This window comes from Balaenoptera ricei, chromosome 7 (genome assembly GCF_028023285.1).
Source record: "Balaenoptera ricei isolate mBalRic1 chromosome 7, mBalRic1.hap2, whole genome shotgun sequence".
Taxonomy (NCBI): Eukaryota; Metazoa; Chordata; class Mammalia; order Artiodactyla; family Balaenopteridae; genus Balaenoptera; species Balaenoptera ricei.
The window spans coordinates 3,222,771-3,240,554 of NC_082645.1; the positions used below are offsets into that span (position 1 = coordinate 3,222,771).

A 17,784-nucleotide genomic window follows, 5' to 3' on the forward strand; every position below is an offset into this window, starting at 1 on the left:
CTTTAAATATCTTCCCATGCTGTTGTTATTCAGCCTCTTCGTTCAGTTCTTTTTCCACACAGTAGTCAGATGATCTTTGCAAAATCTTCATCAGATCTTATCACTTACTTGATTAAACCTTGGTAAAGAGTTACTGTTCTACTCAGAATATAATCTCACATCCTTAATATGACCTTCTCGGTCCCCCGGCTCCTTCTAGCTATGTCATATGGCACTCCCATCCCCTTGCTCCCCAGGGTCCAGGCACACTGGACTTCTGTTTGTTCTTTTCCTGTGTAACTAAAGACTTCCCATTTGCTACTCTTCTGCCTACAGTGCCTGATCCCTTCTCTTCCCCAGGTAACTCCTAGTTATCACAGAGGTCTCAGTTTATATATTAATTCCTCAGAGAAGCCTTCCCCTAACCCACTGAACAAAGTCGGTGCCTCTGGCTGTCATCTTTCAGCAAACTCTTAACTATCCATCAGTTTATATTGATATATTTCTCTGTGTGATACTTCATTTAGCAGCTGCCATGTCCACTAGTGTGTAAGCCCACCTCAGTCAGGAGCCACGTCTTTTGGTCTCATTGCCGGTCTCTTGCTCTGGTCCGGTGTCTTGCACATAATAGCTGTTCAGTAAAAATTTACTGAGTGAATAAATGAATCCATGTGGGTGTGTACACAGCTCTTGTTCTAAGAAGAATTCTTTATTAAATTAGGAAATGATGATAGAACCTATAGCTTTTTCTCCATTTCCTGGGAACATACAGAGAGAAATGACTTTTTGATACTTGAAACAATTTAAGCAAGTCTTAGAAAAATTAGCAGGAGAGGAGTTTAAAAAAATAAAATGGATGGCCCAGGGAAATTGTGGAGTCTCCTTTGCTGGAGGTTTAATCAGAGGATAGTAATTGAGGAAGTTTAAGTCTTTGTGAAGCCTATGAGATACAGACACGATCATTTGGTAGAACAAAGACTTGGAATTAGAATACCTTTCCTTTTGCTTTTATGTTTGCTTCTTTGTTGAGGTCCAATTCTTTGTTTGTGCCCAAAGAATGAAGGGGCTTTGGAATCCTACTCTTGATTCAGTTTTCTTTTTCTTCACCATGATGTATAGCTCTACTGTAATATGACATATGTGTTCCTAAAAATCACTGCACAGGGCTTGTGGGAAAAATGAAACTAGGGACACAGTACTCAAAAACTTTGTCAGTGACACAAAAAAAGATAGGCATCTAATATAAATGGCAGCTAAGTTTTACAATGTTAAGTGGTTAAGAAATATAGAAATAATACAATAAATATGGCACTTTACCTTGAAAAAGACATGCAGTTTGCTTGTGGGGGCGGTCATGGGAAGGGCTGCAGCTTGTGAGTTATTCTGAATCAGTGGAAAGAAGGCTGGGTAAAGTCAGAGGGCAAGTGGTACCTTCCGATGTGGATGGGGCAGCTCATAACACCCCTGATGGACTGAGGTCACTGGTCCATCTATCTGTGATGTGTGTGATTGTGTATTTCTACACTAGCTTCAGCCGGGTGCAGTTTTCTGTGTTCACTTCATTTTTCTCATGATTGAGATTGGGCCTAAGCAAATGTGAGATTCGCATCATGCTCAAACTGTCCCTCTATTGCACTGTGACAAATGTGTACTTTTAAAATAAGTGTTAGGAGGTGGTCCAAGATGTAGCCTAGATTTGGGGTGTCTGTGCGAGGAGATGAGTTCAGGATCTTCCTACATCGCCATCCACAGAGGGTGCCATCTTTGTGCTCTCCCTCTGCTAAGCTCCCCGGTGCCAGTGTCTCCAGAGGAGAGTTTTCACACACATCTGGTGCCCTAGTTTTTGCATCTCGTATCCCAGTTTTGTGGTAGCAGCCCAGGGGACTCCCCTTGAACACCTGGTTCTAAAGGCCAGGGGGCTTGCTTTCCTGGTTTCATGGGAGTGCAACAATCGGAGAGAGCGTTCTTGGCAGGCTACTGCCCCCAGCACACTGTACAGATAGCAGACTGAAACACCCCCAGTCTTTCTGAGAAGAAAGCCCATTTGTGTGTCCAGGAGCTTTGGCTGGAGGGGAGGCCCACAGAAATGCTCTCGGGGAATGAAGGCTGGTGGACATAATCTTTACATTCTCCCTCTCCCTCACTCCAGCTTTCCGGCATTTCCCAGAAAGGAGCTCATATCCTTGTCTGGTGCCCTGATTTCTGCAGCAGCCACCAGGGGACACCTCTATATCACCTGGCTCTGAAAGCCAGCAGGGCTTACACTCGTGGGTCCCACAGGACCATACCCAACAGAAAAGTGTTCTTAAACAGCTACCACCTTGAGGACACAGCAAGTGGCAACAGACCCTGGAGCTCAGTCTGTCTGTAAACAAGGCCTATAAGCTTATCAGCATAGCTGCAATGTGAGGTGCAGGCTTCTAATTAAGCACACATCAGAGGACTGACTGTAAACCTTTTCAAAGACCTTGTAAGGCAGGTGTTCTCTTCACTCTCTGTACTATGCTCCAGAGTGCCAGCATCTCTTGGAGGAGAGCTTTTACATGTGTCTGATGTCACAGATTTTATATCTGGTGCCCACTCCTTCAAGACAGGGAAAGGTAGGTGTTTCACCTAATACACAGAAACAAACACAGAGAGTCAAGCAAAATGAAGAAACAGAACAATATGTTCCAAATGAAAGAATAAGATAAGACCTCAGAAAAAACCTTAATGAAGTGGAGATTAGTAATTTACCTGATAAAGAGTTCAATGTAATGGTCATAAGATGCTCACCAAACTTGGGAGAAGAATAGATGAACACAGAACATCCATAGAGGTAGAAAGATATAAGAAAATATCAAACAGAGCTGAGGATTACAATAACTAAAATGAAAAATACACCAAATGCGTTCATCAGCAGACTAGATAAAGTAGAAGAAAGCATCAGTGATCTCGAAGACAGGACAAAGGAATTCATCCAAAAGTAGAGCAGCAAAAAAAAAAAAAAAAAAAAAAAGAATTTGAAAAAGGGAAGATAGCTTAAGGGACTTATGGGGCAACGTCAAGCAGAATAACATTTGTGTTTTAGGAGTCCCAGAAGGACCCCTATAACACAAATGTGAAACATGTCTACTTCATGAAAAAAGAAAATATCTCAAATAAACAATCTAACTTTATACCTCAAGGAACTAGAAAAAGAAGAACCAACTAAGCTTAAAGTTAGTAGCAGGAAAGATGTAACAAAGATCAGAGTGGAAATAGATGAAATGGAGACTAAAAAGACAAGAGAAAATATCAATGAAACTAAGAGTTGGCTCTTTGAGAAGATAAACAAAATTGACAAACCTTTAGCTAGACTCTCCCACCCCTGCCAAAAAAAAAGAGAGGGCTCAAATAAGTAAAATCAGAAATGAAAGAGGAGACGTTACGACTCATACCACAGAGATACAAAGGATCTTAAGAGATGACTGCAAACAGTTGTATGCCAACAAATTGGACAACCTCGGAGAAACTGGTAAATTCTAGAGACATACAACCTTCCAGGACTGAATCATGAAGAAATAGAAAATCTGAATAGACTGCTTACTAGGAAGAAATCGAAAGAGTAATCAACACCCTCCCAATGAACAAAAATTCAAGACCAGACAGCTTTACTGGTGAATCCTACCAAACATTTAAAGAAGAATTAATACCAATCCTTCTCAAACTCTTCAAAAAAATAAATAAATAAAAGAGGAGGAAGCACTTCCAAACTCATTTTAAGAGGCCAGCATTACCCTAATACCAAAACCAGACAAGGACACCACAAGAAAAGAAAATTACAGGGCCACAGCTCTGATGACCATAGACACAAAAATCCTCAGCAAAATGTTAATAAACTGAATTCAACAATACACTAAAAGGATCATATGCCATGATCGAGTGAGATTTATTCCAGAGATGCAAGTTTAGTTCAACACCTACAAATCACTCAACATGATACACCATGTTAACAAACTGAAGAATAAAAATCATATGATCATCTCAATAGATGTAGAAAAAGCATTTGACAAAATTCAACATGTATTTATAATAAATACTCTCAACAATGTAGGTATAGATGGAGCATATCTCAACATAAGAAAGATCATATATGACAAACCCACAGCTAATATTATACTCAACAGTGAAAAGCTGAAAAACACAAAAATGTCCACTCTTGCCACTTTTACTTAACACGGTATTGAAAGTTTTAGCCGGAACAATTAATCAAGAAAAAGAAATAAAAGGCATCCAAATTATAAAGGAAAAAGTAAAACTGTCACTGTTTGAGGAAGACATGATTTTATATATAGAAAACCCTGAAGACTCTGACAAAAAAACTGTTAAAACTAATAAATTCAGTAAAGTCTCAGGATACAAAATCAATATACAGAATTCTGGTGCATTTCTCTACACTAACAATAAACTATCAGAAAGAGAATTAAGAATAATTTCTAACAATTAAGAAATTAAGAATGATCCCATTTACATTTGCTTCAAAGAGAATAAAATACCTAAGAATAAAATTAACCAATGAGTTGAAAGACCTATATGTTGAAAACTGCAGGACATTAATGAATGAAAATGAAGACACAAGTAAATGGAAAAATATTCCAGTTCTCATGGATTGGAAGAATTAATATTAAAATGCCCATAGTACCAAAAGTAATCTGCAGATTCAATGCAATCCATATCAAAATTCTAACGGCATTTTTCACAGTAATAGAGCAAGCAATCCTAAAATTTGTATGGAACACAAAGACCCCGAATAGCCAAAGCAATCTTGAGGAAGAAGAATAAACCTGGAGGCATCATGCTCAAATTATATTGCAAAGCTATGGTAATCAAAACAGTATGGTATTGGCATAAAAACAGACACATAGATTAATGGAGCTGAATAGAGAGCCTAGAAACATAGCCACACATATATGGTCAATTAATTTATGACAAAGGAGCTAAGATTGTAAAATGGGAAAAAACAGTCTTTTCAATAAATGCTGTTGGGGAAAATGGATTGTCCATGTGCAAAAGAATGAAACTAGACTGCTATCTTACACCATACACAAAAATTAACTCAAAGTGGATTAAAGACTTAATGGAATGTAAGACCTGAAACCATAGACTTCCTAAAAGTAAACATACATGGTAAGCTATTTGACATTAGTCTTGGTGATGATCTTTTGAACCTGTTACCAAAAGCAAAAATACACGAGTGGGACTACATCAAACTAAAGAGCTTATGCACAGCAAAGGAAGTTATCAACAAAATGGAAAGGCAACCAACTGAGTGGGAGAAAATATTCGCAAATCATATATCTGGCAAAGGGTTGATATATAAGCTGGGCCTGGAAGGAACCCTAGGCTTTGAATAGAGAGGGCTTTTGAAGCAGGAGGGAGAGCGTGGTCAAAGTTGCAGAGGCACAGGATGTGAAGTATTTTTAGAGGACCTTGATTCATTTCCGGGAATGGTCTGTTTCATTCATGGTCCTCAGGAGAAGTTTTTCTCCATGAGTTATGCAGTGGATCAAGTTTCATCTGGGTGATTCATGGTACAGAGTCATAGTGTCTGATTTATTTGGAGACTGAAGTATATGCTTCCCATCTTTCCCTTTAAGAATGTAGGTCCCTTATACTCAGGCATTGAGTCTTTGATTTTCATCATGGAATATATATCCTTAACACATAGTGCTTAATGTAGTAACATCCATAACCATAATAGCATGACATGCTAAAAAAAAAAAAAAAAAAAAAAAAAAGGTGGTAACAACAGCACAACCAAAACAAAAAAGTCATAGCGTGGCTCAGTCTGTAATGTCAGGATCTGAGCTTGTGTGCTTTTTACCAGTTCCTGGAGTGAGTTTTTGATGAACCATCTATTCTGGGTCATTCAGTCCCCCTTTTAATCTATGATGCCCATGTGTGAGGAGCTCACTTCTAGGATTACAAATAAAGAGGGTGGCTTAACCAATTTCTATCTGGGAAAACCTAATTGGGCAAATACAAACTAATTCTTTAACCTTATTCTCATCAGCTTCATGGTATAATTAAGTGGAAGTTCCTGGTCCTTTTATAAAAATCAGTAGTGTTCTCTTTAAAGCATTTACCAGAGACTGAAAAGATGAAATAATTCTGAACAGGCACTAATGGACTTACTCATTATTACTTGAATTCTTATTCACCTGCTAGTATTATTCAGTCATGGATCTTCATCTCTGCATAAGAAGCCACCTGGTTTAGTGGAAATCATCATTCATACATTAGAGTCAAATCAGCCAGGATTGAAAATCTGTTACCTTCTGTTTTTTTAATGACAGATTACTTCAAGGTCTCTGATCCTTGGTTTCCTAGATAATAAGAGATTAATAATAGAACGTACTTGATGAGGTTGTAATGAGGATGAAATTAATTAATACATGAAGTCCAAGTTAGCACTTAGTAACCAACAGTGCCTACTAATTATTTTCTTATAATACTTACACTTTCTTAAAAGTCATACCCTGTGTGCCTTTTCTAGCATGAGAAGCTGATACATGAATTGGAAGAGGAGAGACACTTACGTCTTCAGAGTGAGAAGCGCTTGCAGGAGGTGACACTGGAGTCTGAGCGGAACAGAATTCAGATGCGTGGCCTGCAGCAGCAGTTCTCCAGGTATTGTTCTGTGCGGAGCATCTTGTTTCAGGAGGTGCATCTCTCCCTGCGCCAATTACACCTTTGCTTGAGTTTCCATTGTGTAAGCTTGTGTTGCATTTGAGGAGCTAATGACCAGCAATTTAGACCTTCTCTTGTAGCCAAATCGTCCGATTGCATTTGGACCAATTTTCTGGAACTTTCCGCTTGCACCTCAGTCTTGGCTTTATTGAAGCTGGTTGTCTTTTCTTCCCCAATGGCTTTCCAAAGTATCTTTCAGTAAGATGTGGTGGTTGTGTGGCCTATAGGCATGATCTGTGAAAGGCCAGCCAGGAGAATGCAATTTTACTGGTCCTCATAATCCTATTTTCAGGTAGAAAGAGTGTGAATCATCCAGTAAGCTCTTACTCCTTATTTAGAGTAAATATTTAGAATCTGTAAAAAAAAAAAAAAAAAATCAAAATCAATGAGTTTCTTTCCTTTAAAAAGACATAACTTGAATTTGAAAGGATTCTGGAAAAGTAGCTCTTCTTTGATTTAATTCCAGCACAGTAAGAATCTTTCAGCTTTCAATTACAGTTAATAGGGGGCCAAGGACTTCCCTGGTGGCACAGGGGTTAAGAATCTGCCTGCCAATGTAGGGACACAGGTTCAGTCCCTGGTCCAGGAAGATCCCACATGCTGTGGAGCAGCTGAGCCCGTGCACCACAACTACTGAGCCTGCGCTCTAGAGCCCGCGAGCCACAACTACTGAAGCCCACGTGCCACAACTACTGAAGCCCGTGCACCTAGAGCCCACTCCACAACAAGAGAAGCCACCACAATGAGAAGCCCGCGCACCAAAATGAGGAGTAACCCCTGCTCGCCACAACTAGAGAAAGCCCACGTGCTGCAACGAAGATCCAACGCAGCCAAAAAATAATTAATTAATTAATTTTTAAAAATATATATATATGGGGCCAGGTAAAAATTCAACCTATTGTTTAAAATCTCTTCATTTTCATGGAAAAAACACAGACTTGTGCATTTACAGTCCTGGGACCAGATACGGGCACCCTATGAAGAACAGTTTGCTTTTATTTTCATGTTTCACGTCACCATTTGCAAAACCAGGAAAATAATTTTTGATTCTTTTCTCCCTCATGAGGTTATCCCAGGCAGAATCCAGTTTGAGAAGTTGCCCTAAAATTTTCTTCAGCAAACTGGGTGGGTCTTATCTTTCATTTACCACTGGGATTTGGATATGATTGGTGATGGATAATTGTGCTTCCTCATTATGAGGCTTTTATATTGACAGCTTAATTTTTAGGTGTGTTGCAGGGAGAGAGCAAAGTTGAGCCTTTGGATGATTTATCTCATGGAGGCTTATACCACGAATGTTTGGAATTTTGGTTTAAAGGCATCTTGGAAGAACAGGGTAGGAAGGGTGGATGACTCCTCGGTTTCAGAGTCATAATTGAACACCCTGTTCAGCTCTTGGAGCCCATGATAATACAGGTGCTGTAGAAATGCACCAATCAGTACTTTAAGAAATGCATGTCCCACCCCTCACAGGCTATTACTTATACAAACTTGTGCTCAATTTTTCATTCTGTTCGATGGCAAATCTCACTTTATGTCTCCAAACTTGAAATAATAGCCCCTCCCCACCCTCCGAAGCAACTTTAAAACAAGTACCATTTTGTAATACTTGCCATTTTAATGATACAAGAAAGGAAGGTGCAGATCTTGCTACCCTTGTACTGTCTAATTGAGATGTCTCTGTACTCAAGCTATTGATTTACAGGGCGTGAGGCACCCGGCACAGTAAATTACTTTTGTACGATGCCAGGTCATCTGCTGTAAATCAAATGACAACCCCATACAGATTTGAGTTGCACAAGAGCTGAGGCTACATTCTAGGTTTAAAGAGAAGATAATTATTTGTAAAACAAATAGTGGGTGGTTTTACATACTGCCTTTGTGAAGATTTTTTGCCCCAGCATAATCAGTTTTCTTAGTAAGCTTCATTGACATTGAAAGTTCAAGTCCAGTTATAGCCAGACAACTAATGTAAATCAGCAAAAGATGGGGGGAGAAAGCCTATGTAACAGAGAAGATAATTACACGATAATTTAAGTAGACCCACTAAACTATTGCTGATGGCCTTTTACATTTTAAACTTTGGTTTGTAAGATGTTTCTAGTTAGGCTTATTCAAACAATCCTGTTACTATAATCTAAGTCTTTGTAAAATTCTCAGTATTACAGAGCTTGTCTATAGCATGTCACCCTTGGACATGGTCAGTATCTGAATGCTCATGTAAATAAGTTCTATAATCCAAATAATTGTATTAAATTTAAAACTTTTGTAGTCATGATTTTCTCCTTCTTTTCCTGGGTTGACAAGTTCCTTTTGTACATGATGATATCTGAGATGTAATGTAGGCATACTTTGAGTATTGTTCATGGGATGAGTTTACTTTTTAGAATAATGTAATAGCCTACCTTTTCAAAGGGTACGAAGTGACTTACAAGAAAAGGTAGTTTTACGGTAAGACTGTTAATTAAAATAAAAATGGAAAATAAAGACCATGAAAGGGGAATGTGGCGAGTAATCATACTTACACAGCCCAGCATGCTTTCGGAGAGTGAGCATTTAATTTAGCTCTAAGATTCATGGCAGACAAGATTAAAAGGAAAACACAAGAGGATATGTAATTCTTATCTCGTAGACAAAGGCTACTACTCCCTAAAGAGAGAAACATTATCTTTGGCAATAAACTCATAGTAGAATGCATCTTATAGGCCCCTCCAGAGATGGCATTAAAGGATATAATAGACAGTGGTCCACGATAGTGCAAATTAGGATTAATTCGTAAAAGTATTACTGCTTCTGCTATGTCACTTATGTCTATGAAGTTAAGTAATTTCACACTATATGGTTTAGGAATTCTGGGTCTATGCCTAAGTGAAAACAAGTAAAGTAGGAAGAACTCCAGCGCTAAAGGTTCTCAGGTTAAGCACTATACTTCAAGTTCATGGGGACATGTAAATATACATGTGTTGTATTTTTCCAATACCTCTTTTATGAACCTAGAGCACAGAGGCATGAGATGCTGAGGCCTGGGCTGAGTTGGGTAAGGTATTTTTCTGGTATGTTTGATAGTACCGTAGCCATGGGAGCATCTAAACAGTAGTCAAGGAGATTCTGAGTCTCAGATTCAGGGCTGATGCGAGGCATTGAAGGGGAAAATGAATAATGAAGTTAGAAGCTGGGACAATTAGGTATATGTGTGAAGTAGAATTCAGGTGTCAGAATGAGCGATTCAGAATTACTTTGAGGCTTGATTTTATGCAATTTCAGTTAGGTGATGGGCTTGGTGGCTTAAACGCACCAGGCAAAGCTGAGCATTTGTGACTACCTGTGGTAATGAGTAATGGGATCACTTAGGTGATAAAAATCTATAAAAGTGTTTAAATGAGTAGTTCTCTTTTATGTCATCACCAAACCTTCATCCATAAGCCCTTCCTCCCTCCTGACCTCTGATTAGGATATAATGATCAGCAGTGGTCCAGAATTTGGGCAATTAAAAAAAATGTGACTAGAGGTTACATAATTAGCTCTAAGCTCATAAATCAGAAATTGCCTTCACTGAGGCAGCCATAACAAACTTAATTTAGACCATTTACCTTCTTTAATGTAAATACAGAGAAGAAAAAGGATACTTTCAAATTAAGGCTTCCCCATAGATGAAGGCATGAATCAAGATAGATGCAGTAAGGTGGTACTTAAAGGCAGGTGCTGGTATCATTCAGGCTGCCCCTTCCTTCTCTTGTTATTTAGTGATATAAATCAAAGATGCTTTCCAGATGTCTTAAGGATTGTTTAACCCATTGTGTAGTATACATATATGGGCATATTTTATGTGGGATTCGCTTGGTGATCCCCCCTATAATTCCATAACTGTCTCTATCCTCCCTTTAACCATTTTGAACTGTGATTGTCGAGCCAGCCAAGGTCAATGGGGCGAACTGAGGCTATGTATGTAAAGATAATTAGTGTTTGAACCCCCAGCTTCATTACTCCACCTTGAGTGAATGAAATGTTTGTGCATCAGTTAGATTCCAGGGACAATGTCTCCAACCAGGTGGGGTGTATTGAGGTGGAGTAATAATGATTTCTAAAAAACAGACTTCTGAAGAAATAAGCGACTCTACAGAGTTGATTTCATGCAAACCATGCATGATTTGCACAAGTATTTGAGTTGGTCCCTTTGGAAACAATCTAATCAATGTGTAGGCTATTACTGAAAGCTGCTGTTCATATAGGACAATCAACTGCTTTTATTGTGTGCACGATAAGATAGAACATAATATGTATCCTCAAAAAATGTAGACTCCGGATGGAGAAGCCATATGTACATATATGAACCAAACAACACATTTATAGTTTAGCTATAAATGAAGGGAAATTTTGTCTAAATTCTGGACAGCCAGACTTCATAGCTGTTAGTAGTGTTATCGTGCAAAGGCATGAATCAAATCAGATGAAATTAATGATTGGGTAGTGATACTAGCAATAATAACACATGTGTTTATCATGTGGCAGCTCTATGCTGCAGTCTATTTGAAGCTTTGAATTAGAATCAACCTGGTACTCTCACCATCAAGCAGACATGTTTTGTAAAAGATATGCAGTTAGCAAACCACATCACACCCAAAGCATCAGGCATCAATCATTGTTTCCCTGCAGCTTTGAAAAGTTCCAGGCATGTATGTGTGCGTGTGTGCGTGTGTGTGTGTGTGTGTGTGTGTGTTTACACAATGCAGTGTAAATTTCAGTAAAGGGAACAATTAAGCTTTGTCACTCATATTTGACTAAGATAGTTAAAAATCACCCAAATGGAGTCCAAGCTTGCACTCTCTACCTCCAGAATTTCTCTGCACCTGTTTTGACCTTCTCTCCCTGCACTGTTATCTGCTGCCTTGAAGCTATTTCTTTGCTTACGGTAAGGGGATTTCTCCTCTCCCAGTTGATTGCTATGCTTAAGTGCAGTCTGCTGCGTGCTGAACTTCAAGGAGATGTACATGGAGCTGGTTTCACTGCCTAACCCGTTCACTGGTTGCCGTTCCCGTTATCAGCTCTCAGAGACGTTGTAGAACCCTAGGGTTCATTTTCCACTGCCCATTTGGAAGCTGTAGGCACCTGGCATAGAAGTGTGTGTTGAAGAAGGTAGTATGCCCTTCAGCGTTCTGCCCACGTATTCCCTTCTACCTCTGTATCTGTCTGGTACATTAAAAGAACATTTTCTCTACATTTTTAGAAGGAGTGAAACGTAACAAGATGAGGACAGCCGTCAGTTGACCTTTGGGCAGTCAACAGCACAGCCTCTTCTGCCCCTCTTCTACACTTGTTCCTGTCCCAGAATCTTCATCAGCTTTCACCTGTCACAGAGGCTGGCTCTCCTCAGTGCCTTGTTCCTCCTGATGAATGTAGAGGGCAATTTTCTATTGATTTGGAGTTGCTATTTCCACACGATCAGCAATATTTCTTGCTGTCATAAAAATGGAGACTTGTCATAAAAATGGAGGCCTCTCATTTGCTCCTCTGGGTGAATTTACCAGAAGTTTAAAATGGCAAAGCAACACTGTTCAAATTATAACTTTTCTTCAAATGGCAACAGATGGAAGAAAGGAGTTTACATGGCATCTTCTTTAAATGCTTGGTTAACGTAATATGGATCATACTTTGATGTCAGAAATGTGTATCTTAGTATCTGGCGTATAAGTTCTCACTTGAGCAAAGCAGAGAGGGGCTAAAATCAATTCTATAGAGAATGGAAAGAAAGGAGGCCTTTTTCAGCAGTTACTAACTTAATATGAAACATTCCTTGATTCCCTTGTAGTTCTGCTTCTGTGTAAGACATGATGACCTTGTCACAAGTTTTTAAACTTCTTAATGGAGCTATATATTGTTGAGTGGACAACATGAAATTTACATCACCTGTTATTCAAGCCTGGTAGAGAAAACAATAGTAACATAAAATGTAGTTCCAATTTCATTTGAAAGAGCACTATCCTATTGAATGGGTTTTCTAGGACCTGGTTCTAGCCCCACGTCTAACTAGCTTAATAACGGTGGTTAAGTAATTTGACCTTTCTGGATCTCATTTCGCTCATTTGTAAAATGAGGAAGTTGAATTGCACTGTAGTTTTATAATGCTTTTTAGGCTTTTGAAAAGGCCATGTGTTAGAACTGAAAGGCATTTCTTGAGTGAAGTTATAATTACACTGTTATAACCAGGGCTTCTTGAAGTTCTAACAACCAGGTTTCATGTTAAGAACTTGGAGTGGATTGTCTTATTCTCCATGTTTTGATGACAGAGATGATCTGTGGGACTGGGCTTTCACCATGTCTATTTTGGTTACTTGACTCTGGAGAAGTTGAGATGAGAAAACTGCCATGCCCAGATGAAATATTTCTGTTGAGGACGGTCAAATTGAATACTGAGAAACCTGGCTGGTAAAAGGAAGCGAAGATCCTCTGCTGTGAACATAACCGTTATTGCTCTTGGCTCTGATGTTGTCTGCTTTAGGATTTATTTGAAACAGTTTTGGGAAAAGCCTGAACAGAGAGAACTTTATGACAACCAGAATTGTTTTCACTTCTAAACAATTTCTCTGAAGACATAGTCCTCAGTAAAAATACCAGTGATTTAGTCTCTCCTCCAAATGTCTTTTTCGATTACCTATTATAACTCTTAATGTATTACTATCCCTACCCAACACAGTTTTTCTTTTAAGAAAATAGATGCAGGATATGGGAGAATACGTTTCATTTTAAAATTGGAAACTAAGTTCATTCCTGCTCTAAATAATAAATGTTTTTTGGTCAGGTTTACAGAAAATCCATCTTTTAAGTGTATAGTTTGACCAGTTTTGACAAGCATATGCCATCATGCAACCACCACTGCAATCAATACAGAATATTTTCATGCCCCAGAAAAGTTCCCTCATTTCCCTATGGTCTGTTCCTTCTCCACACCCTAAGACCCTGGCAATGGCTGATCTGATTTGTCTCCCTGTAGTTTTGCCTTTTCCAGAAATTCTTATCATTGAAGTTATAAAGCATTTAATTTTTTTGTGTATCTGGCTTCTTTCACTGAGCAAGTCTTTTGAAATGCAGCCTTGTTGCTGCATATATCAGTACTTCATTCCCTTTCATTGCTTAGTCATAATCCATCGTATAGAAGTACCACAATTTGTTTATTCATTCACCCGATGATGGATTTCTTCCAGTTTTTGGTGATTATAAGGTTGTTACAAACATACAACTTTCATTCCCGGGTCTCAGTATGTTTCCATCTCTCTTAGGAATGGGATTACTGTGTCATATAGTAAGCCTATGTTTAACTTTACAGGAAACTGCCAAACTGTTTTGCAAAGTAGCCATGCCATTTTGCATTCCCACTGTAAATATTTAGGGGTTCTCATTGTTCCATACTGATGAATCCTTCTTGAATGTTTTTTTCTTTTTTTAACATCTTTATTGGAGTATAATTGCTTTACAATGGTGTGTTAGTTACTGCTGTATAACAAAGTGAATCAGCTGTACGTATACACGTATCCCCATATCCCCTCCCCCTTGCGTCTCCGTCCCACCCTCCCTATCCCACCGCTCTAGGTGGTCACAGAGCACCGAGCTGATCTCCCTGTGCTATGCGGCTGCTTCCCACTAGCTATCTATTTTACATTTGGTAGTGTATATATGTCCATGCCACTCTCTCACTTTGTCCCAGCTTACCCTTCCCCCTCCACGTGTGCTTAAGTCCATTTTCTACGTATGCGTCTTTATTGCTGCCCTGCCCCTAGGTTCATCAGAACCTTTTTTTTTTTAGATTCCATATATATGTGTTAGCATACGGTATTTGTTTTTCTCTTTCTGACTTACTTCACTCTGTATGACAGACTCTAGGTCCCTCCACCTCACTACAGATAACTCAGTTTCGTTTCTTTTTATGGCTGAGTAATATTCCAATGTATATATGTGCCACATCTTCTTTAACCATTCATCTGTCGATGGACACTTAGGTTGCTTCCATGTCCTGACTATTGTAAATAAAGCTGCAATGAACATTGTGGTACATGACTCTTTTTGAATTATGGTTTTCTCAGGGTATATGCCCAGTAGTGGGATTGCTGGGTCGTATGGTAGTTCTATTTTTAGTTTTTTAAGGAACCTCCATACTGTTCTCCATAGTGGCTGTATCGATTTACATTCCCACCAACAGTGCAGGAGGGTTCCCTTTTCTCCACACCCACTCCAGCATTTATTGTTTGTAGATTTTTTGATGATGGCCATTCTGACTGGTGTGAGATGATATCTCACTGTAGATTTGATCTGAATTTCTCTAATGGTTAGTGATGTTGAGCATCCTTTCATGTGTTTGTTGGCAGTCTGTATATCTTCTTTGGAGAAATGTCTATTTAGGTCTTCTGCCCACTTTTGGATTGGGTTGTTTGTGTTTTTGATATTGAGCTGCATGAGCTGCTTGTATATTTTGGAGATTAATCCTTTGTCAGTTGCTTTGTTTGCAAATATTTTCTCCCATTCTGAGGGTTGTCTTTTCATCTTGTTTATGGACCCCTTTGCTGTGCAAAAGCTTTTAAGTTTCCTTAGGTCCCATTTGTTTATTTTTGTTTTTATTTGCATTTCTCTAGGAGGTGGGTCAAAAAGGATCTTGCTGTGATTTATGTCATAGACTGTTCTGCCTATGTTTTCCTCTGAGAGTTTTATAGTGTCTGGCCTTACATTTAGGTCTTTAATCCATTTTGAGTTTATTTTTGTGTATGGTGTTAGGGAGTGTTCTAATTTCATACTTTTACACATACCTGTCCAGTTTTCCCAGCACCACTTATTGAAGAGGCTGTCTTTTCTCCACTGTATATGCTTGCCTCCTTTATCAAAGATAAGGTGACCATATGTGCGTGGGTTTATCTCTGGGCTTTCTATCCTGTTTCATTGATCTATATTTCTGTTTCTGTGCCTGTACCATACTGTCTTGATCACTGTAGCTTTGTAATATAGTCTGAAGTCAGGGAGCCCGTTTCCTCCAGCTCCATTTTTCTTTCTCAAGATTGCTTTGGCTATTCTGGGTCTTTTGTATTTCCATACAAATTGTGAAATTTTTTGTTCTAGTTCTGTGAAAAATGCCATTGGTAGTTTGATAGGGATTGTATTGAATCTGTAGATTGCTTTGGGTAGTATAGTCCTTTTCACAATGTTGATTCTTCCAATCCAGGAACATGGTATATCTCTCCATCTGTTTGTATCATCTTTAATTTCTTTCATGAGTGTCTTATAGTCTTCTGCATACAGGACTTTTGTCTCCTTAGGTCAGTTTATTCCATGGTATTTTATTCTTTTTGTTGCAGTGGTAAAGGGGAGTCTTTCCTTAATTTCTCTTTCAGATTTTTCATCATTAATGTATTGGAATGCAAGAGATTTCTGTGCATTCATTTTGTATCCTGCTACTCTACCAAATTCATTGATTAGCTCTAGTAGTTTTCTGGTAGTATCTTTAGGATTCTCTATGTATAGGATCATGTCATCTGAAAACAGTGACAGTTTTACTTCTCCTTTTCCAATTTGGATTCCTTTTATTTCTTTTTCTTCTCGGATTGCTGTGGCTAAAACTTCCAAAACTATGTTGAATAATAGTGGTGAGAGTGGGCAGACTCGTCTCGTTCCTGATCTTAGTGGAAATGGTTTCAATTTTTCACCACTGAGAACGATGTTGGCTGTGGGTTTGTCATGTATGGCCTTTATTATGTTGAGGTAAGTTCCCTCTATGCCCACTTTCTGGAGGGTTTTTATCATAAATGGGTGTCGAATTTTGTCAAAAGCTTTTTCTGCATCTACTGAGATGATCATATGGTTTTTTCCTTCAGTTTGTTAATATGGTGTATCACATTGATTGATTTGCGTATATTGAAGAATCCTTGCATTCCTGGGATAAACCCCACTTGATCATGGTGTATGATCCTTTTACTGTGCTGCTGGATTCTGTTTGCTAGTATATTGTTGAGGATTTTTGCATCTATGTTCATCAGTGATATTGGCCAGTAGTTTTCTCTTTTTGTGACATCTTTGTCTGGTTTTGGTATCAGGGTGATGGTGGCCTCATAGAATGTGTTTGGGAGAGTTCCTCCATCTGAAATTTTTTGGAAGAGTTTGAGAAGGATAGGTGTTAGCTCGTCTCTAAATGTTTGATAGAATTTGCCTGTTAAGCCATCTGGTCCTGGGCTTTTGTTTGGTGGAAGATTTTTAATCACAGTCTCAATTTCAGTGCTTGAGATTGGTCTGTTTATATTTTCTCTTTCTGGCTGGTTCAGTCTCAGAAGGTTGTGTTTTTCTAAGAATTTGTCCATTTCTTCAAGGTTGTCCATTTTATTGGTATATAGTTACTTGTAGTAATCTCTCATGACCCTTTGTATTTCTGCAGTGTCCGTTGTTACTTCTCCTTTTTCATTTCTATTTCTATTGATTTGAGTCTTCTCCCTTTTTTTTCTTGATGAGTCTGACTAATAGTTTACCAGTTTTGTTTAGCTTGTCAAAGAACCAGCTTTTAGTTTTATTGATCTTTGCTATCATTTCCTTCATTTCTTTTTCATTTATTTCTGATCTGATCTTTATGATTTCTTTCCTACTGCTAACTTTGGGGTTTTTTTGCTGCTTCTTTCTCTAATTGCTTTAGGTGTAAGGTTAGGTTGTTTATTTGAAATGTTTCTTGTTTCTTGAGATGGGATTGTTTTGCTATAAACTTCCCTCTTAGAACTGCTTTTGCTGCATCCCATAGTAGGTTTCGGGTCGTCGTGTTTTCACTGTCATTTGTTTCTAGGTATTTTTTGATTTCCTCTTTGATTTCTTCAGTGATCTCTTGGTTATTTAGTAGTGTATTGTTTAGTCTCCATGTGTTTGTATTTTTTGCAGGGTTTTTCCTGTAATTGATATCTAGTCTCATAGCATTGTGGTCAGAAATGATACTTGATATGATTTCAATTTTCTTAAATTTACCAAGGCTTCATTTGTGACCCAAGATATGATCTGTCCTGGAGAATGTTCCATGAGCACTTGAGAAGAAAGTGTATTCTGTTGTTTTTGGATGGAATGTCCTATAAATATCAGTTAAGT

The 17,784-nt window shown here is 38.5% G+C and overlaps 1 protein-coding gene across 5 annotated transcripts in view; it reads left to right on the forward strand.

Moving 5' to 3' along the window:
* The window catches only part of NCKAP5 (NCK associated protein 5), a 1,059,956-nt gene that overhangs the window by 573,597 nt on the left and 468,575 nt on the right, over window positions 1-17,784 (forward strand). For all 5 annotated transcript variants that reach the window (XM_059927623.1, XM_059927626.1, XM_059927624.1 and 2 more), the window contains exon 5: window positions 6,497-6,630. In XM_059927623.1, coding sequence (XP_059783606.1) covers window positions 6,497-6,630 — 134 coding nt within the window. The remainder of the gene's footprint in view (window positions 1-6,496; window positions 6,631-17,784) is intronic.